At 45.9% G+C, this 22,710-nt stretch overlaps 1 protein-coding gene across 1 annotated transcript in view; it reads left to right on the forward strand.

The window, feature by feature from the left end:
• Positions 1 to 22,447, forward strand: part of SMARCAL1 (SWI/SNF related, matrix associated, actin dependent regulator of chromatin, subfamily a like 1) — a 46,428-nt gene extending 23,981 nt beyond the window's left edge. Inside the window, 8 exon segments of the mRNA XM_006082497.3 lie at positions 2,903 to 3,043; positions 6,227 to 6,445; positions 13,028 to 13,098; positions 17,118 to 17,220; positions 18,223 to 18,405; positions 19,508 to 19,608; positions 20,666 to 20,762; positions 22,123 to 22,447. Coding sequence (XP_006082559.1) covers positions 2,903 to 3,043; positions 6,227 to 6,445; positions 13,028 to 13,098; positions 17,118 to 17,220; positions 18,223 to 18,405; positions 19,508 to 19,608; positions 20,666 to 20,762; positions 22,123 to 22,383 — 1,176 coding nt within the window. The 3' untranslated portion in view covers positions 22,384 to 22,447.
• Positions 22,448 to 22,710: the final 263 nt, after the last annotated feature.

Here is a 22,710-nt window from a genome sequence, read left to right on the forward strand (position 1 = left end):
TCCAACAGTGAAAACCACTGTGAACAGTTTATTTTTCTAACTTGTAGGTCATAGGGCAAAATCATCATTTTTAGTGTCTCGTGAGCATTCAGTTCCATGGACACTCTTCATAATTTAACCGTTAGTGTTGGACATTGTGATGCTATTAAAATAGTTCTGCAAATGAACATCATCCATATATTCGTAGCTTTATTACTTTAAGACAAATTCCCCTACACAGAATTGCTGGGTCATAATTTTACCTTTTGGTAGATGCCCCTGAGGTCCAGGCTGACCAGGCATAACCGTCTCCACTCCCACTCAGCCCAAATCACGGGGTCTTTTTCTCCACTGACTCCAGCACTGAAGGTGTCTTAGCAGTATCTTCTATTTTGAGCAGTGAGGTGTGTTTGGGTTTTCTTTAGCTGAGTGTTATGTACAGTGCTTCTTATTGTTACAACAGTATTATAACATGATTAACAGTACCCGATTGTTTTTTAGAGGGAAAAAGACCCTCAGAATCCCACCATCTTTCCTAATAAATAATTGTTTCTCTTTTTGTGTGAGTACAGTCTGCTTCTTGCATGAACTTAAAACAACTTCAGCTCTTTTCTCTACAATAGAACATTCTCTTTGCTCATTTAAAAAAAATCTGTGTGTAGGTTATCTACTTAAAATTACTTAATTGGATTCTCCTTGGTAAATTATATATTCCAGTTTGTCCTGCTGTTCACCTGCAGGGCTGCACAGGGAAACTAAACCTGATCTTTAGGTCATCTGACCCAACAGTGTCTACTCATGTGAATCACATAATTTCTATTAGGCCAAATATAAATTATTTTTTATATTGTTCCTGTGTAGGTTTCTTGGGTGTTGCTTTCTTTCGTTAGAGGAGTTAATTATAAAGTGTTCAATTTAGTGTTGATTTATGTAGTTTTGTGCATTTATATTTTCCTAGAATGGAAGTTCTCAGAGGTAGAGGGTGACATATGAATCATGGCAGCTGGGCACAATTGAAGGCACTATGGGTGACAGTGGTGACAATGCGGACATGTTGGGGCTGAGCAGGGAGCAGGCTAAGCCATTTCATAACAGATGCGACTCCGTTGTGGTTTCTATTCAAAGCGGGTTTCTATTTCCAAAATACTGCCTCTGCTTCCTAACACCCATAAACGTCCTATAGCAATGATTCCATTGCCCCCTGGTCTGGGCAGTGGATGGGGGAACCAAGTCAGTGTTGGTCTGTTCTGTAAATATCAGGTGAGGACCCTGAAGGCGATTTCCACCCCCTAAGCTGAGAGCTGCTGCCCAGGCTCCATCCCCGGCAGCAGTAGCAACGACCTGGGGAATAGGTTCGGGCTGATGGGCTGATTTTCTGTTATTGATAAGACTTTTCATTTTCCTGGTTTCATTAAAATGGTCTTGAGCTAAGGCAAGCAGTGGTACAGACGCCATTCAAGAAGCTCATTGTTATTTTAATGAGTCTGCATTAAATGCGCAGGAAATTAGAGGTCCTGGGTAATTGAACTGTGGAAAATTATAGCTGGAGAGGCTCACAGCTCTCCTGTCATAATGGAATTCAGTAGAGGTGGCTGCTAAGAGGGCAAAAGTGCATCTTGAGAATTGTATATACTGTATATTTATAAGGAGCCATTTCTCTTCTCTCTGTTGCACCTTTATTTATTTATTTTTATGAGGCAAGTGTATTCATTTGAAAACCTAATTTCCGCCCTAGGTGATTTACTGCACGCAGTTGCCTTATACTCTTTACACTACTGTCATTAACTCAAGGTTACAGCGGTTAACAAGCTGTTTCTAGACAACTGAGTTCCACAGTAGGGTCCCTTCCCAGAGCTGAAATGAATTTTACCTCCCGTAATCTTTGGTGATTACTTGTTCTAATACAATGAGACGTGTCTTTTTTTTTTCTTCTCACCCTCTTTTCCATCTTAATAATAAGAGGTGGGATATTTGGGTCTAATCCCCTTGGACCAGGTTGGTGTCAGGGTAATGAGAAACATGAAGTTCATCAACCAACTGTGTATTTCCACTCTGCCCACTGATGAGCTGTTGCAGACCCGGACTGAGGAAGGTAAATGGATCCGGGTCCCATCTTTAAAGTCCTTAGTACCTGCAGCTTCAGTCAGGGATCTCCAGCTCAAAGTATTGTGCTGCTGAGTTAGTGAGGGCCCTTTTTTCCCTCTAAAGAAAATCAAATCATGGCTTACACACTTCGTCCTGGGAGTGAGGTCGGGCTGGTCCTAGGTGTCATTATCTGCTCTTAGGTTCAACGTGGATGTCAGAACCCATGCTGCAGTGCAGGGCTGCGGCTGTGCCCCTGCTTCTGCTTCCTCTCCCCGTGCGGGGTTCTTTGGGTTTACTCCATGGTCCCCAGGGCACTAAATAGCTTCCTTCTGAATGGTTTTCAACATATGGTGAACATTTGTTAGTTACTTACTCTGTGCCAGGCACTGTGCTACAGAAATGGAGGAGCACCGCCTAGCCCTTGCTGTCAGAAAGCTTGAAGCCTAGTGAGGGAGACAGAAGATACAGAATTCGCTGTCACATGCTAAGTGGCAACGTAGAGATGGCAGAGGGTGCTACGAAGGCTGCTTAGGAGATGACATCCAACTGCTTACACGGGCCAGGCCATGAGGCTCTCGGCACACATGTGCTGTTTCTCTCATCACAGTACCTTCACTTAGAGATCCCAGGTTGTGTGCCACACTGAGCTCCAGAGCAAGGCTGGTCTTTACAGTCTTTGGAATCGGACCCACCTTGGTTCTGCGATGATCAAACTTGAGAACTCCAGCGGTCAGGGTGCCCAGGAAGTGGAAGGCGTTTGTGTTGCTTTCTGGGCATTGTGCTGTCCCTGACATTTGGGAAATTATGTTCTCAGCACCTTTGTCTGTTTGTTTCCTAGATGGCCAAGCGCGTGATCTTACTGTCGGGCACGCCAGCCATGTCGAGACCTGCAGAGCTGTACACGCAGATCATTGCCGTCAAGCCAACGTTCTTCCCTCAGTTTCATGCCTTCGGACTTCGCTACTGTGATGCCAAGCGGGTACTTATTCTCCCCTTCCTCACCAGCCCCCCATTTGTAACCTGATTTTGACCCCTACATTTCTGTTTCTTCTCTTTGGCCATTGTATGATCAGAAGAGCCCTGACAGGGAGCTGAATTAAGATTTTATCTCTGCCCTCCCCTAATTCTGACCTGGAAGTGTCCTTGGAGTAGGATGAGAACACTCCCTCCTAGTTTTAATGCTTATGGTGGTTCTAGCTTAGTGTTTTCCAACAGGGACCATGGCTAACGCGTAGGGCATGGAGCTCAGAATCAGCAGCTCTTGCCAGAGAGAATAGCTCAGAAGCGAGCTGGGGGTGGACCGAGGCAGAGACAGAGGGAAGAGAGTAGATGAAGCTGGTGAAGGTCACTTGGCATGGGGAGGAGTATGAAAAATCCTCTGAAAAGGTGAAAATATATGCAGTGAAGGCGAAAGAGCCCTTTGAGCAGGTGGCATGGGAGCAAGATCCTGAGCCTCAGGTGGGCTCTCAGTGGACCCTGAGTCTCCATGGGGAGCGCTGCCTCTGGCCTGCACCCTCAGGAGCTTGTCTGTGCAGCTCCGTCCTCCAGAAGTAGCAGAGGGAGCCTGTGACCACAAAGATCTTTGCAATGAAAATCTCGGTTTCTAGAACCTCAGTTTTTTGGTGTGGGTTTTTTTGGGGGGTTTTGTTGTTATTGTTGTTGTTTTTTAGTGATAAAAGAAATTATATTTAATAACATGGGTAAATACAAGAGTGAAAAAAAATAGGATACAAAATGTCTCCTCCCTTCCATTCTACCTTCCTCCCTCCCTTCCTTCCTCTCTCTCCTTTATTCTCTCATATCTGACTGGAAGGTAATGTGCACCAACATGATTACTTTTATAAGCAGAGAAAATCAACATTTTAAAAATGTTTAAATTACATTATTCACAAATCCCAGTTTCCTCCTGCTGGGCCATTGCATCCTTTCGTGATCATTAATCTGATCAAGCAGCTGAGGCTGGGGCACTGCCCTCCTCACAGGTTCCTCTGCATCTCTCCCGAAGCCCCCAATTCAAAACGTTGACTCCTTGTTCCCAGCCAGTCTGCTGTGACTTTGTAAACTTTGAGCCACACCCTGAGCTTCTGCCTCTTTCTTGTGGGCACTGGCCCTGCTGTAGAGGACTGGCTGGACTCCAAAACCTCATTGATTCAGACCTTAAAGATTCCCACTTTGTGATCAAATCACAAATATACCCAGCTACCGTTTGCATCAGAGACACTGACTTTGGAGAACTGGCTGGGACTCACTCGTTGCCGTTGCCCATGCCATTCATGAGGGAAGAGCCTTGCTCTGCAAGTTCATGATGTAAATCAGACTGTCGGCCTTATTGTTAAATACTTTTTTAAAGAAAATAAAACTTTTCAAGTACTTTAAAAATATCCACTTACATTCAAACTAAGTATTTATAATGTAAATTGTAGTGCTTTGTAAAGTTAGTTGCAAACTATTTTTAGCCTGCTACTGAAACAGGAAGTTTCTCAGTTATTAAACATACTTCTTTAGCATTTTAATACATTTGTGATGCACTCTCCCCTGGGATCAATCCAGATTGTATACCTTCTCATGTTTCCTCAAAGCCCTTCATGTGTGATTGGTACCTTTGTCCTCTTTGCAAATAATCCACTTTCGGAAAAGGATCTTCTCTTCCTTGATGTCTGGGCCCAGGGGATACTATTCAGCCAGTGATTGCAGGGGTTGCAGATGGAATTCATTGCCGTTACTCCCCAAACTGTGCCCCCTTGTGTTCCTAGTGTCCTCCATCCTCTCCATCCTCAAATTCACCCTTTCCCTCCTCCTTGCTGCTGCTTCCTGACACCACCCACTCAAACAGTCAGGGGCAGTGCCTTCCTCATCTTTGTGTTCTTCCTCCCACTTAGCCTGGTGCCTGGTAAGTTTTCAGTGACAGCTTGCTGGATTGTGATTATTCTGAAGTCCAATTTAAAATCTTTGGTATGGGTTTTTAAGCTGCAAGATGAAGAGCTGATAATGTTAGAACTTAGGAGCATGATATCCAGATTAAGTATATCCTCTTGTTCCCAGCATGATTTTTATTCTTTTATTCTGTGCAGCTGGTAGCCCAGGGCTCCCATTTTGTGTGTGTGGTCAACTTAATAGAAGCCACTGAAGAGAGTGCCCCATGCCGAGCTCATTTTCAACCCCAGAGCATGAAGGCATTGACTGAACTTCCAGTTGATTTCAGATTTTTTTTTTAAAGAAACAATTTTTAATTCTTTTATTTCTCTATCTTTGACTTTCTCTTTGTATCCTCAATTCAGCAAAGGTTTCTTGGACACCTACCATGTCTCCACAATTATACTAGGTCCTTTGGCCCTGGAAAATGAACTAGGTGCACCCTTACCCAGGTGGTACACAGTCCAGGGGAGGGGGGCCCAGAGGGGAGATGAGTGGCTAAAAATTAAGGAAGCAGACACCCTGGCTGCCTGACTGTAGAAGTCAGTCCTGTTTCCAGGAAGATTGTTAGTGAAAGATGGGGTTATTTTAACTGGTAACATCTCTAGCAGTGTGGCAGGGAGTAGCCATTCTTGCTCACCCCCCCCCCCCCCCCCGCCCCCGGATCAAATGAGGGAGCCAGGTTTATGCAGGACCTCCTCTGGTTTCAGCCAGACGGGCAAAAACCTGTGTTCCGGCTCCTCCCCTCAACCCACCACCACTAACACTGCCGTTGTGTTTATGATGTTGCTCTTGGATGTGTTGGTGTGACCATACTGAGAACAACAGGTGTTTACATCCCTGTAAACGTCATCAAATAAAGATCACTGACATTAGGTGTTACATTGTACAATGGACCCTGTAGGATGAGCCCTAGGAATGTTATTTCTGTACTTAGTATACAGGAAAGTCTGACAAGGTCTTGTTTGTTTTTCAATGTAATGGACACCAAACCGCTGACATCTTGCATTTGCTGCTAGAAAGCAAATTAGTGCCAAATTGTAGCACGCCAAGATAGGTGATTTTTGTCCGCCTCATTCCTGACTCTCTTTTCTCTTTTCCTTCCTGTTTCTCATATGGTGTTGTATTCATCCTTTAAAGCCGCTTGATGTTCTCTGCACAAAGCTGGGGAAGAGGAGATTGTGAGGGTCGGTGACAGCCCTGTTCCTGGGCCCTGGGGTCTCACGTTTGTCTTGGTTCTCCTCCACAGCACACCTGGGGATGGGATTATTCCGGCTCCTCCAACCTGGGGGAGCTGAAGCTGCTGCTGGAGGAGGCGGTCATGCTGCGGCGCCTCAAGTCCGACGTCCTCTCGCAGCTCCCGGCCAAGCAGCGCAAGATGGTGGTGGTGGCCCCTGGCCGGATCAGTGCCAAGGCCAGAGCGTCCCTGGATGCCGCGGCCAAGGAGATGACCACCAAGGACAACTCTGTGAGTCTGGGCTGGATACCAGGATTTGGAAGTTGTGTTCACAGGTGTTTCTTCCCAGGAGGGGTTCGGTGGAGATTACCCACAGTTCTCTGAACCTGCCTCTCCATCACCTCTTCCCACCTCCCTGGGCAAGGACAGTGAGCCTGCTTCATGTCTTAGGCTGCCTCGTCTACTTCAAAAATCTTTTAATTTGCAGTTTTATGCTTGTGGAGATCACTGTTGATGGGTGGTCATCAGGACTATCTGCAGGATGATGCTATATATTCTGAATATCTCAGAGAAAGTTGGAATTTATGCTAAGTGTATTTCGAGAATGCCTCAGTATAGGAACAACTGCTAGAAATTAATTCTATGTGTATTTGATATATATATTAACCCTCTAACCATCCCATGTCATTTGCTTTAGTTGTGTAATTTTCTTTAACAAATTAACCATTATTTAACAAAATCGAGTTTTCAACCCTTCTTAATCCTTTGTCTCCTTATTACAGTCATTTATGGTTGGCAGGAAGTTGGCAGGATCCCCATTTTACAAACAGGGAAACTGAAGTTCATAAAGGCTATGATTTGCCTAAGATCTCATGACTACTGTGAGGCAGAGCTGAGGCTATATCCAAGCCTGTTACCCCTATATTTTAGGGCTATTTCCAATATGGTGGTTTTATCATTTCAAATTTTCATTTCATATCTGTTGTTAGTGTCTTACTATGCTAAGTACCACAGGATAATCTACACCAGCTCCATTTCTGTCCTTGTGGGACGAAACCTAGCAATCTTCATTGCCAAGAAAATTACATTGACATTTTTGACATTATCTGGGCCTGGTATTACCCTGCATGAAGAGACTTAGATCTAAATGAGCTCTCAGCCTTCTGGAAGATTACAGAACAGATAAGAATGACAAGAGACAGAATGTGTGGTGTGTGTTTTTTTAATGTTATTTTACCTTGTGATTGAGCAGACTAACTGGTAACTTTTAAGAAACAGAGGGGGCCTGGTAGGTGTGGCTCAGTTGGCTGAGCTTCGTCCCGTACACAGAGAGGTCACTGGTTTGATTCCTGGTCAGTGCACATGCCCCGGTTTTGGGCTCAATCTCCAGTAGGAGGCATGCAGGAGGCAGCCAATCTATGTTTCTCTCCCTTTCCCTTCCTCTCTCCCTAAAATCAATAAAAACATATATTTTTTAAAAACAGGTAATATTAAAAAAAAGAAACATAAGATAGGCTAGAGGATACAGGGATCAATTATCAAGCTCTACTAATTTTTGCCATCTTACATATAATTATTTAGATGGCCTGCAGTTTTCAGAGTTCACAAGTTGATGTGGACGTACAGATTGATGGTTCTGAAATTGTATTTCAGTGGAACCACGAGAGGAACCAGAGCACTCTGTTGCTAAACTCAGTCTTGGTGATCTTTTCTGGTTTCTACAGATGAAAATTCAATGAATAGAAATTTTTTCTCAATTTTAAGTTTTTTCTTATAACTCTCTTAAACCATTAAGGTCTAACTTCTGTCTACTGTGAACTCTGCCAGATAAGAAAGTCAATGAATAAGTACAGCAAATAGCACATGAATGGAAAAAAATTCAGAAGTGTGATATTTTTAGATGCGAATTTGTCAAATGCTATGTTTTAGTTCCTTGTGTGTGTGATGGGAATAAGTCTATCGGCATTTCGTGGGCTTCCCTGGAGAACACCCTTGCCTGCCCTTGGTCCACCTTCTGAACCAGGTTGAGAGCCAATGTAAACAACTGAAAAGGCAGTCAGTGGGCATTAGAATTGAGGATGAAAGGCCCATTAATTGGCCAAGAGGCAACTGTAAATTGTGCCGTGTGGCCAACAAGAAAGAGGTGTATGGAAATTCTGTACTTAGTGCAGCAAGGTTTGAAAGCATTTTTTTAAACTTTCCACCAACTTGCATCATTCCTCAGGTTAGGTGAGTGCTCTTCCAGTGGTTTCAGATGTAACCTGAGAGTTTGATTTCCTGAGTTTACAGCTGTGCTGTGAAATTGATTAGGCTGAGTGATGGGATTCAAGAATGTTGGGTGATTTAAAACTCTGGTAGCTATGCAAGTCCTTTAAATTATTTGGCATATTTTGATGTTTTCTTACCTAAAAGAGGAAGCCATGGCCTGCCTCATGGGCTTGGTGCTGGAAAAATATATCAGGAGAATGCCGACTGCTTAGAATCCCACCTGTAGGGTGATTATCATCCTGCTTCTTCAGCATCCCAGAGTCTTAATGGTATTTTGCAGATTATGAAAATGAAGGCTAATTTGCAGTGTAATTCTTAAAGAATCCAGCAGAGAAAGAGCCTGGAGCTCTCCCCAGGCCCATGCTTGAGAGTTTCTGTGCTTCCATGGGGTCCTAGGAAAATGAAGAGTTTGTCCCTGAAAGAGAAATTGAGTTGATGCAGATTATCTTCATTGTGATGCTGAAGCCAGACACTACATTCTTTCTGATAATAAGTCCTTGAAAATGTGGTTCTTTTTTGTGTTCTTGAATGTAAATTCATTTTTATAGTGGAAAATCCAAGTAGAAAACAAGTTTATGAGCGTTGCGGTTTGGACCATCAGAACCTTTCCTACTCTAAGGCCACCCATTTGGCACCACCCTAACTTCACTCAGAAGCAGAGCCAATGTCAGCTGGGAGTTAGATTAGATGGCCGTTGACACCCTTCCATCCTTGACCAGCCATGAAATCCTGAGCCAAAAGAGTAAATGGGGAATCAAGGTTTCTTGGTTTTGATCAAATAAGAGGCCCTGTGGGTCTATAGGAAGTCGCCCTTCCCCACCCCCCATTTTTATAGTTACTCTTTAGGCCCAGGTTTCCCTGCAGTTTTGTACAATTTCATGGCTCCAGCAAAGCACTGCTGACTGTCAAGAAGTGGGTTTTCCTTTGTTCCCTCACACCTTTCCATCTGGAGGAAGACATTTTTTAAAAAGCTTTAAGTCACGGAAGCCAAGGTGAAACAGACAATTTATAAAATGTAATGTGTGGCTAAAGCCTTTTTTCATTTTCAGCTGAAATAATAGATACTCTTCACTGGCTAAGAAAAGCTGGCTCTAATCATCTTTTGACTAAAGCCATTTTTGATCAGCAAGACCAAGAACAGAAAAGTGGAGCAAGTCCGTGCAGACTTCCTGGTGACAGTATCAGTTCACCCTTCCGCCGCTTGACAGTCCGTTCAGATTTCCAACATAGAAAAAGAAATTGGAAACCCCAGTGGGTCTAATTTAATAAAAGTCCAGGGGACAGGGACAAAAAATGCAGGTAATTTAAAATTTCCTGGCCCATGGCTAGCAAAAGAAATGAGATCATTAATGGACTAGTATTCTGTCTACCCAGTTTGGGAGAGTTCTTTTTTAAAGATGAAACTATTGATTTCTCCCACAATAAAAATTTAATAGGTGCCTATTGTATAAAATCTGAAAAATAAAGTACTTACAATAAGTAATATTTATTAAACATGCTTTATAATCCTATCTCATAAAGGGAATATGCTAATTGACCCTCACACCATTGCAAAGATAGCAGCGCCTACAGCCAATAAGGAGGGAATGTGCTAATTGACTGCCCCGTCCTCAAAGATGGCAGCATCCACAGCCAATAAGGAGGGAATATGCTAATTGACTGCCACGCCCTCAAAGATAGCAGCACCCAGTCCCCTCAGCCCCCCAGCCACTCAGGGCCAGCCCAAGGTGCAGACAAACCTCGGATGGCAGCTGCCCAGTCACCCAGGACTGCCCAAGGCTCAGGTAACCAGGGCCGGCCGAGGCTTGCACTGCCAGCAGTGGCAGCAGCAGAGGTGTGATGGGGTGTCACCTTCCCCTGATCACTGGGTCGCCTCCTGCCCCTGAGGGCTCCTGGACTGTGAGCTGAGGGACCCACCCTCCAGTGCATGAGTTTTCATGCACTGGGCCTCTAGTTACACTATAAAATTGATTCACTCATCTCTTTTATCACCTAATTTGAGCATTAATTATTATTTGGATTTTTAAATGTATGTAGATTTTGCTTCAAAATACATATTATTTATATATGCATCTATACTAATAAAAGGGTAATATGCTAATTAGACCAGATTGACCGGACGTCTTCTGGATGTCCGACGTCCTTCCAGACAAAGCCATGGTGGCGGGGGCTGAGGTAGAGGTGGTTAGGGGCGATCAGGCCAGCAGGGGAGAGCAGTTAGGGGCAAGATCAGGCCGGTCTGGGGGAGCAAGCAGTTAGGGGCGAGATCAGGCCAGCAGGGGAGCAGTTAGGGTTGATCAGGTTGGCAGGGGAGCAGTTAGGGGCATCAGGCAGGCAGGCAGAGTGGTTATGGGCGATCAGGCAGGCAGGCAAGTGGTTAGGGGCCAGTGGTCCCAGATTGCGAGAGGGTGCAGGCCAGGCTGAGGGACCTGCCCGAATTTCGTGCACTGGACCTCTAGTTTATATATATTTAAAGCAGAATTGGAATCATGTAAACATACATTATGGTTACAAAACTGTATTCATGATTACAAAACTGTATTCATGATTACAAAACTGTATTCATTCTTTTCCATATTGTTAAATGTCCTTTTAAAACAGGGGTGGGGAACATCTATCCCGAGGGCCGAATAAGGCCCGAGAAATCATTTGGTCTGGCCCTGCCAAAGCATTAGGAGTGAGTTAATTAAATGTTTGACCAAATATAGTAGGCTACTTTTAAGTTGATAATTTTGTGTGGTCCACGGATGATGTTATAAATATCCAAATAGCCCTTGGCAGAAAAAAAGGTTCCCCACCACTGTTTTAAAACATAATATTTAAACATAGCTTAGTATTTTCTCACATGGTTATATTACAATTTTGCCAACCATTTTTAGTTGTATATTTAAGTTAATTTAACTGTTCACTATACTAAGTATACTACACTGGAAAAGTAGCTTACATGTAAACTTATGCACATCTGATAATATCATGAGAATAAATTTTAAGGAGTAAGTTGCTGGGTCACCAGGTTGGCATGTTTTTTTAAAATTGATTTTAGAGAGAGGAAGAGAGAGAAACATTGGTGTGAGAGAGAAACATTGATTGGTTGCCTCCTGCATGCGTACCGACCAGGGATCGAACCCGCCACCTTTTGGTGTAAGGGACAACGCTCCAACTGAGCCTCACTGGCCAGGGCGGGTTGGTCATTTTTGGAGGCTTTGGTCCACATCGACACATCATTCCCAAAAGGTCAGCCAGGGTGCCATCCCACCAATTGGGCATTGTATCTTGGATGTGCACCCACCTCGTGATAAATCTTAGGGCACAGTTTCTGAAAGTGCCCTTCGCCATTTGTTTTGCCCTCTCCCTTTTATATTAGCAGGTGCAGAGTGGGTGTGTGTGGGAGGAGTTTTGACAGTCTCCAAAGGACACAGGAGAACTACAGACTGAGGATGCCTGGGGTACGGTCTGCAGACAATGGGAGCCTGGCTCTGTCCCCCTACCAGGGACCACAGGAGGTTAGAGGGCCTGACTTGCTGCAAGGGACCCTTTGAGGGTATATGAATGGACTTCATGAGCTCATTGGCCACAAGCAAAGGTTGCACATGTGTCCAGAGCATCATCAGAGGTAAACTGGGCCTATAGCTGAAAAACAAGTTCAGATACACTGCCGTGGAGTCGCATCTTCAACACGAGTTCCCGGGACATTTCAGCTGTTTGATTGGACTATGGCCACCAATAGGAGGGACAGTGCCTCCACATATAAGTTAGATGGGTGCACTCTGCCAGTGTCCCCCCGAAATTCCTGTGTTTCCTGGGTATCTTTCTCCTTGTCAAGACCTAGAGGAAAGTTACTGTTTAAAGCAAGAAGCCCTTTTGACCTGGCAGCATTTTTGCTAGTGGAAGGAGACAGCTATCCTGCGTCTCTGGGAGCCCAGAGTGATAGTAGATGTTACCTTATATTCCGATGAAACTATTTGAGCTTCTCCTGTATTCACATTCTTTACTAGGATTTATTTAGGTGCAAACTGTAGAGAAAACACGTTTGTTTGTTTTTCTCCTGGAAAGTCATTTACCTTGTGTGGGAAACATACCAGATACACTTGACTAATGGTTTGAGATGATACAAGAATAAACTAGTCGCAGTCCATTGGAATTGATTTAGCAAGTCTTGGATGGAGGTGAGCTTATCAGTTGGGTATGGACACAGCTTGGCAGAAGAAAGGGAGCAAAGAACGTGGGCAGTGCCATGTCGTGTGTAAGCTGTCCCCAGGCCGTAGTGAATAGGTGTGCTAGTAAGGCTACACGTCTGCCTGTCACGTGAGCATTCGTGCATGGTGCAGCTCCCCCTGAAATGCCTTTCCAAAGAGCTTCCTCCTGCCTTGCCCCTTGGAGTCTCACACCAGTTCCCGGAGGGTGACAGAGTGGCTACCATGTTTCCAATGACAGAACGGAGCTCAGGTAGTTCTGTGGCTGAATTGAGTGTAAGTGAGGGTCTCGGCTCTGGTAACTGGTGCTAGAGCGTTAGGATTTGTAAAGCTCATAGTAGCGATAAGCATGTCAGCTTAGCTCAGAGTCCTCAGAGTGGGAGACTTAAACCCTCGACTTCTCTTCCCACAGAAAGGACAGCAGAGAGAAGCCCTCATTCTCTTCTTCCACAGAACAGCTGAAGCCAAAATCCCATGTGTCATGTAAGTGGTCACCGAGTGCGGACTTCTCTCTCATCTTTAAAAAGAAACACCTGTTGCCTTAGCTGGTTTGCTCAGTGGCTAGAGCAGGGATGGGCAAACTTTTTGACTCGAGGGCCACAATGGGTTCTTAAACTGGACCGGAGGGCCGGAACAAAAGCATGGATGGAGTGTTTGTGTGAACTAATATAAATTCAAAGTAAACATCATTACATAAAAGGGTACGGTCTTTTTTTTTTTTTTTAGTTTTATTCATTTCAAACGGGCCGGATTCGGCCCGCGGGCCCTAGTTTGCCCATGGCTGGGCTAGAGCGTTGGCCTGTGGACTAAAGGGTCCCAGGTTCGATTCTGGCCAAGGGCACATGCCCGGGTTGTGGGCTCGATCCCCCCCAAGGGGGGGGCATGCAGGAGGCAGCCAATCAATGATTCTCTCTCATCATTGATGTTTCTATCTCTCTATCTCTCTCCCTTCTTCTCTGAAATATATATATATTTTTTATTTCATTTTATTTTTTTTTTAAGAAAAGAAACACCTGTTGTCTCAGTCTGCCAGAATGATGGTGCTGCTCTGCGAGAAAGGGTCAGAGACTCCAATCACTGCCACCTTGAGTGTGAGGGTTCGGGCCCCACAGCCTCCTCACCCACAGGCATGGGCAGGTTTGCCTCGAGCGCTGCCCACTGTGTGTGGGTCCCTATAAGATCTTGTCTTAACCCAAGTGAGCTGGAGCTGCTGTCACTTATGAGGAGCGTGGGGGTGATCCAGACACTAAGGGAAGTTTCTCTCTTGCTAGGAGTACTGCTCACTAGCCCGTAGGAAAATATGCGGGGTTTTGGGAAAGACAGAGAAGCTGCCTTATGTGATTCTCTGTTCTTCTCCAAAGACATGACATTTCAGTCATTCTTACCTACGTGAAAGGAGAATCTCAGAGTTTGTTCAAAAGATACAGGCAAGTGGCCTTTGCCACACTGAGTTCTCCTTCCACCTTATAACTAAGTCTGAAGTAATTTCTATTCTTAAAATTATCCACTGACTTAAAAAATCTCAATTGTCTCCCCTTCTTAAGAAACACCCACTCATATTCGATATCACCAGGGTGGAAACTTGAGGCAGTTCTAATGATGTGCAGTTTGCCTCATTTTTCATTGTTTAACATTCATGTGAGACTCTGGCAGGATAATGGTCCAAGTGATTAAATTTCAATGAAAATGAATTTGGTGTGGGTTGAGCAGAGCCAGGTTGGCCGCGGGGACCGAGATCTGTGGGTGAATTGAGACCCACAGCCTCCCCTCTTCACTCAGCCACCAGCCCTCTGGCCTCACCAGCCTCTCCCTCCGCACCCCCGTAAGTGCAGCGAGAGTGAGTTCACTGTGGTGTTCAGATCTAAGATTCTCCACAAAGCTGCGGAATGCTGGCCAGCTCTCTATCACCCTCTGGGCATGGCCTTTTCATTTACAACACTGTGGCAAACTCCAGATGTGTTTTTACAGCCTGCAAACATCTCACAGAAACAATCTGCATTGCCCCCACCCACCAGTCCATTTCTCACATGCTGCCAAATAGCAGATGGCAAGAGTGTCAGTCCCCTCCCTCAGCTCGTGAACTGCAAAATCCAGGGTTGGTGGAGTGCTAGGCCTAGAAGCAACCATATTCCTTAGAAATTATAAATCTAATCATTTGCCACCTTATAAATAAACTTGGTAATACCTTGTCTTAGTCCATTCAGACTGCCATAAAAAAAATACTATAGACTAATAAACTATGGTGGCTTAAACAACAAATATTTCTCATAGCTCTAGAGGCTAGGAAATCCAAGTTCAAGGAGCCGGCAGATTCAGAGTCTGGCTTGCAGACAGCCATATCCTCATGTGTCCTCACATGGTGGAAGGGACCAGAGTGCCCTCTGGGTCTCTTTTATAAGAGCCCTAACTCCACCACCTCCCAGAGGCCCTGCCTTTCACACCATCACACTTACGAGTTTTGGGAGGGAACACAAACATTCAGTCCATAACATACCTTGTACATACTTTTTCAAAATTCCATTATAAATTATGTAGTGCTTTATCGTTTCCAACAATTTTGATATCTGTTAACTCATTTCACATTTACAGCCTCTTTGTGATACCAGTAGGATAAGTCATATTGACCCCACTTCTTAAATGCAGAAACTGAGTACATCTCATGGAAATCTCTGCACCTGAGAGTCACGTAGCTAGTAAGTAGAAATTAGATTATAAATCTTAAAACTCAGCCCTGGCCAGGTAGCTCAGTTAGTTAGAGCATTGTCCTGATACGTCCAGGTTGTAGGTTTGATCCCTGGTCAGGGCACATACAAGAAGCAACCAATGAATGGTTGGAGCAGCAGGTTGATATTTCTCTCTCTCAAATCAATAGAGAGTTAAACAAGGAGAAATGGGTAAGATGGTAAATTTTTTAAAAAATCTCAAAGCTTTAATTTTCTCTGTTGGTTGTTTGGGTTTTTAAATTGTTTGTTTGTTTTTGCTGTTGTCTGTGTTCATTTTAATGGGCATCTTTCAATATAGAAGCCAAGGTTATTGTGGTAGGTGAGCATTCCAGCCTGGTGACTTAGGGGTGTGGGGTGGGCAGAGCAGAAGCCGTGTCTGCGATGTAGAGGGGAGAGAGGCACTAAGCATATTGGGGCCTGTGGTGATTATGAGCCAAGTTAATTTTATGGCCTTGTGACTTTTTAATACTGTAGCAATAAACATTTTTGCTTATATCATGGCAAATTTTATGTCTCTCAAACTAATTAGATTCTATTTAGTACCAACGATCCACAAATTGAACTCAAATCCATACCCTGGCTGGCCATAGTGATGTTAGAAAATAAATCTTAGATGTTTAAAGAACAGTCCACTTACCTTTCTACCACCTGCTTATAACAGGAAACCTTAGCTCTGTCCTGCTCTAGGGTGGACAGTCTCTGTTCTCTGTGCACACACACCTGCGGGTGAGCATGGCCTCAGGCAGAGGAGAGCCCCTTCTGTCCCGAAGCTCACCTCTCTGCTGCCCTGCAGGAGCCACTGTGAGCTGGACTGGAATGTGAGTCCTCTACAGGGTGTGCTGCCCGGCGACTCTCCCCTTCCTTTAAGGCCCCTGCTAAAGATAAGGGTGGGAAGTCAAGAAAAAACACCGTGCACCCTGGCCCTTGTGGCTCAGGTGGTTGGAGTGTTGTCCCGTACACCAAACGGTGACGGGTTCTATTCCTGGTCAGGACACATACCCAGGTTTCTCTCTCTCGCCCTCCCTCTCTCCCTTCCTTTCTTCTTCCCTCCTTCCCTCTACAACAAAAATTTAAGAAAATTACATGAAATGAGAGAGAAAAAAATACAGTGCACAGAGGAGAGAAGTAAATTAAAGGGAGAATAAAACCAAGCAAATCAGGTCCTTCATCCTATATTGCTTTGCCTCAGGAAAGAATTCCCTTACTACTGACTGACCTGCTGGCCCTGCAGTGGGTGATCTAATGCAGGAGGGAGCTGAGAGCTCTCCCTGACCGTCTCTTCAGGATTATTGCTTAGATCTCAATAGTACATTTCCAGAAATTTGATTACTGACAATAATCCCCTAATCCCTTTTCAGATCTATAGACAACACTTTAATTTGTATTGAAAACACGTTATAATGATGTTAGCAGCCAAGTGCAAACTGTTAATTATCTTCATGATCCCAGGTAATAAGAATGTTTCAGTAACATATCAGAGATACATAAAACATAAGGCTTCAGTTTCTTTGTATATGGGAGATGACCAAAAAGTATGGAAGAACTCACGTTGCACATGGCAGAAGATGGCTTGCTTCCCACAGCTCCTAATCTCTCTTCTATTCAAGTGACCTGACATGAGGGAAAGGGGGAGGAGTGAGCTCTCGGGGAAGGGAGAGAATGGGCCAGGCAGGGCAGGTACCCCAAAGGTGTCTGATACAGGAACGAACAGTCATTTGTCAGTAATTAACCTCAGCGGGATGAGCAGATGTTTAATTTGTGTTGTCATTTCAAATGCAGTGAATATATCCTGGACCTGCTGGAAAGTGGAAGAGAGAAGTTTCTAGTGTTTGCACACCACAAGGTGGTTCTGGATGCAATTACTAAAGAGCTGGAGAGAAAGGTAAGCTTCCTTTGAAAGCCCACACCAGATGCTTTTATTGTTTGTGGCGGCTGCTAAGTTGTTCTGAGCAGGTGGAGGTCAGGTCAGCAAAGAAGTGAGAGGATGGCCCTGACCGGTTTGGCTCAGCGGATAGAGCATCAGCCTGTAAAACCACGGGGCGGGTCAGAATATTCCAGCAGTGCATTGAACTTCCTCCATACTCTGTACAGATAGCCCAAGAATCTTGCTTTGGGAACATCTCCCAGTGGGTCTTCCATCATTCTGTGTAAATAATTAGAAAATTGACAAGAGATGAGGTATATTTTTTTTTAAAAAGTGAGAGTATGGTTTCTGGAAGCATTGCTAAATGTTTCTGAAGAATCATTCTTGCTTGTAAAACCACAGGGCGGGTCAGAATATTCCAGCAGTGCATTTAACTTCCTCCATACTCTGTACAGATAGCCCAAGAATCTTGCTTTGGGAACATCTCCCAGTGGGTCTTCCATCATTCTGTGTAAATAATTAGAAAATTGACAAGAGATGAGGTAGCAGAAATCGTCTTTCTATGTGGAGACAAGTATCTCTATCAGTGTCCACTTTCTTCCTTTTTTCCTCCTTATCACTGTGGCTTTGTTAACTGCACACGGCCCTGCATAGACTTCAGTACAGTTTTGTGGCCCTCAGTAAATCGGGTAAAAATCTTCCTAGAAGATTTCCTAGGAAAACTTAACACATATTTTCACCCCTTTTTCATTTTTTGTTAAATTTGAGATGATAGATTACCTTTTGTCTTCCTTCATCTTTTACATTTACGTACTATTTTAAATATGCGAAAGAGTATAGAGAAATATACAACAAACTCCTGTTTCCCCATCCAGATTGAATAAATGGAAAGTTTTGCTGTATGTATTTCAAAGTTTATAGTTCAAGTAATAAAATACCTCAGTAGCCCTCTGTTCCATTCCCCTTCTCCCTCCCCTCCTATAACCTCTGTCCTGACGCCTTCCCACGCTGCTCCCGCAGAAGGTGCAGCACATCCGCATCGATGGCACCACCTCCTCTGCAGACCGGGAGCAGCTGTGCCAGCAGTTCCAGCTGTCCGAGAGGCACGCCGTGGCCGTGCTGTCCATCACCGCCGCCAACATGGGCCTCACCTTCTCCTCGGCCGACCTGGTGGTGTTCGCCGAGTTGTTTTGGAACCCAGGGGTAAGGGGCGCAGAAGACGTGAAGCCCCCTGGCATGCTCATAGCTGCAGGAGGGAGGAGCTAGTGTTGGTGGGTAAGGCAAGGTGTCTGCAAGCTGTCCCTGGGGCCAATGCATCTTCCATTCGTCTCCATTAGCCCTCAAGAGCGTTTACTTTCCACATGTCAGTCTTCACTTAAAGACTTATTTGGCTAGCTCTTAGATCTTCACAACCCCCTGTGTAGTAGTATTGACACTATCTTATCAATGGGGAAACAAGTTTTAGAAGGCTGGAAGGATGCGTAGCTGTCACCAAAGAGGGTAGCTCATAACGGCACCAGGCCGCAGCCCGGGCCTCTGTGTCCCTTTTATTAGCCATTGCTGTAAGCTGCTCTCGCCAGTGTGGCCACAACAGGGCAACGGCTGTGGGTGTTCCCTGAACATGGTCACTGGCCCTGTCTGCTCAGCCAACGGCTGTGTCAGCAGATAGAAGCCATTTTTTTTGGACTCACAAAATTTTCTCCTGAGCTCCAGAAAGAGTTTGTTTCTCCTCGCACGTTCTCACGTACTGTGGCTCTCACTGGCCACACATGGCGACCGCTCTAATGATGGGTGGGCTTCAGGTGGAATGCACTTTGTAATGGAAACAGGCTCCTGGTTTTCATTATTCCTTCAGGGCCACCCCCATGTAAGTGCCCCCCTGCCCCCCTCACAGCTGGCCTCCCTTTGGTGCAGTGTTGATTTAGCGAGGAGATGACTGTTCTTATTTCACGGAGAGAAGAATGGAATGTGCCAGTTTCCTTCGTTTGCCCCTCATCCCAGCCTGATGGCAGAACCGAGGCTCGCTCCCCCTTCACAGCACTGAGCACCGGGCCCAACACGAGGCCATCACAGCTCTCCAGCTGCGGTTTAGTTCACCAACTGGTGTTCTGTTTGGTTCTGTCTTTTGTCAGATGACAGGTCATTTGTAGGTAGAGGCCGGCAGGTCCTCCGCCGCGAGGCACGGCAGTGAAATCCTTAGAGGAAGAAGGGTTGTGCTGGGACTTGGGGGCCAGGGGCTGCCTGCTGTGGTGGGCTGAGCTGCTTCAGGCCTTGCCCTACATACCCTGACCCCCGGGCCTTGCAGGTGCTGATGCAGGCAGAGGACCGGGTGCACCGCATTGGACAGTCGAACTCCGTGGGCATCCACTACCTGGTGGCGAGAGGCACGGCTGACGACTACCTCTGGTACAGCTGGCCACTGGCCCAGCGGTTGGGCTTGAGCAAGGGTGGACACCGAGGATGTATTTCCTTTTCTCCCTAAGGGCTTCTGCTTTTGCTAAGGGCTTCCTCCCACTTTCATCATGAGCACATCCAGCTTCCCACCAGCATTCACTGGGGACCTGCAGGGTGCATGAGGAAATCATGCAGGAATAAGGGGGTGTGGCTCCTTCCCTGCTGACCTGAGACAGGGGAGGAGACTGATGGTGATGCGGCATTTGCTGAGACAGGGTGCAGACTCCTTCCCCCTTTATGACGAGGCTGGGACAGCTGCTGGGCCATCGGGAGAAAGTGGCTCACCCTGGGCCAGCTGGTGCTATTTCTCCCTTCCTGATAGTAAGTTTCCTGATTCTCTCAGTTTCCACCGCTCATCTGTTTCCAACCTCGTGACTGATAGTAAGTTTCCTGATTCTCTCAGTTTCCACCGCTCATCTGTTTCCAGCCTCGTGACTGAGGGGTCTTAACTCTACAGCACGTGTAGCTCATCCCTACTTCCTTCTCTTGGTTTAGTGCAGCGGTTCTCAACCTGTGGGTCGCGACCCCTTTGGCGGTTGAATGACCCTTTCACAGGGGCCGCCTAAGACCATCCTGCATATCAGATCTTTACATTACGATTCATAACAGTAGCAACATTACAGTTTTGAAGTAGCAACGAAAATAATTTTATGGTTGGCTCACAACATGAACTGTATTTAAAGGGCCAGAAGGTTGAGAACCACTGGTTTAGTGGATTGGTTAACTGGGCAGCTCATAACAGCACCAGGTTCAAAATGTTGCAGGGAGGCAGCATCTATTTCCTACACATCTTCTAGCAGAAAGAATTTTGAGCCTGATGATACGAGTACGACATTGGTTGGTTCACAGTTGAGAGGAGGCAGATACTTCAGGTGGACGTTTGTGCCTTGAGAGATGCGACGATGTGAAGCAGCAAGCATGTCACTGCCCCTAAGAACAAGGAGGGTGGTCCGCTTTCATCTGCGTTCTGTGCCGGTTGGATTCACTGCGGCTTGTTTCTTCCCAACAGGCCCTTGATCCAAGAGAAGATTAAAGTTCTGGGTGAAGCCGGGGTTTCCGAGGCCAATTTTTCAGAAATGACAGAAGCCACTGATTACATCTACAAGGTAACAGCAGCACATGGCTCCTCACCACTGGGGCCGAAGGAGGCCTTAAGCGGCCTGCCAGCCCTTGGGGCCTGAGCAGGAAGGCATGAATCACTCCTGGGACCGCCCCGCCCAGGAGCTGGAAATGATGGTCTGCAGTCATTCTCAGGCCAGTCCACATGTGCTTCCTTATGGACAAGTGATGGCACTGACTCCTGCGTTGGACCTTCCCTCGGAGGTTCTCATAACACCAGGGCTTCCACACACTGCCCCTTCCATGAGACCATCTCAAACTGGCAGAAGACTCCCTGTGCAGCTGTTGAGTTATTGTGAAAAGTACATAGCAACACCTAGCAGGGCTGCCCCCAGAACATGTCCTCAGCGCAGAATGAGGCATGTCCAAAACCAGGTACTGCTTTAATACCACCTATTTCTGCTCGGACATTGCATTTTGTTCTCAGTGTCTCCCATTTTATAGAGGGGTAAACTGAGGCATACAGGACAATGAGATTTGCCCACAGTCACAGGCCTTGTTTTGCCAACGCCTCTTATGACCTAGGAGAGAAAGAGGCCAGTGCCTCCTTCCATGGCCAGGGGGCCTTGTCAGAGGTGCTGCGAGGAGGCTTGTTGGCCTCTGGAGAGGACAGCTGGGGCCCAGCAAGCCTGCCCTGGCCTAGTGTCCAGCCCAAAGGCTGCCACGGTCTCTCCCTCCTCTGTTTCAGCGAAACTCGATGGAGAGGAGCAAGAAGCCCTTCCAAAGGCTTGCGTTTCCACTCGGGTGGTTGACATGGAAGTGAGGACCCAGGCAGTACTGCCTGCTGGAGGGCGACTCCCGAGAGAATTGTTTGTAACTAGAGCTTAGTGGTCGAGCCTAACGCAGGGAGGTAGCTTCGCAGTTTCTGGTCAGGAACGGAAGTGCTGTCTTTTTCTTGTGGAAATACCAACCCTGACCTTGGAATTTGCCTGCTCCAAGTTAGCAAATAGTGTTACCATCACCATAGTCGAATGCATGTTAACAGTTATTTCTCCCTGGAACAGGTTGCCTGCTGGAACAGGTTTCCTTGGCCTTGCTGTTCAGATGGAGGGTGATGAGAGCCCAGCACAGCGAGGGGCTGGCCTTCGTGGCCTTTGATTTCACTCCCCATCTGAAAGGACAACCATTTCTCTTTTTTTTCTTTATCTAATGAGCAGGAGAGAAGATGTCTGTCAGACACTAGGCAGCAAGGCTGTGTTAGTGATGTGCGGCCTGCGCTCACCCTCACAGTGCCCGCCCGACACCAGGAGATGTAGGGCCCCTCCCTGTGTTCTCCCACCAGCCGCATGGCAGGGAGTCAGGGTGGAGCTGGATCCTTTCATCTTCCCTTTTCTTTCTCTGATGAAGGACCCAAAGCAGCTGAAGATCTACGACCTATTCCAGAAGTCCTTTGAGGAGGAAGGAAGCGATAAGGACCTCCTGGAGGCGGTGGAGGCCTTTGACCCAGGAAGTACTTCAGGAACATCCGGAAGTGCTTCAGGAACGTCGGGAAGTGGCTCCCAGGACCTGGGAGACTGGCTGGATGGAGACACAGCGACGGGCAGTCCAGAGAAGAAAAGGAGATTTGAATTTTTTGATAACTGGGACAGCTTTACCTTTCCCCTATAAGAAGGGCAAAAAAAGCATTTAAAAATCATGGAATTCATTAATAAAATATAACTTTTGTTTTTAACACCTGTGCTCCTTTTATCATCATCTGGGTGCTGGTGCTGCTCTCTAGTCACAGCGAGTTTCCAGGTCAAGGGTCAGCGTTTCCTTTCCAACCTCACAATGTGTGGGTTTATTTGGGTCTTAATTAACCTCAGCTTTCCTGGTTGAGAAATAGAGACCGTAGGTTGTAGTAGTGGTTATTTGTGTTGTTTAAATAATGAGGTGCTTCCTCCACATCCCCCAAAATGTGAAATTTTAAAATTGATTGACCCAAAAGATATAAAG

Source organism: Myotis lucifugus, unplaced genomic scaffold (assembly GCF_000147115.1).
Source record: "Myotis lucifugus unplaced genomic scaffold, Myoluc2.0 scaffold_3, whole genome shotgun sequence".
NCBI lineage: Eukaryota > Metazoa > Chordata > Mammalia > Chiroptera > Vespertilionidae > Myotis > Myotis lucifugus.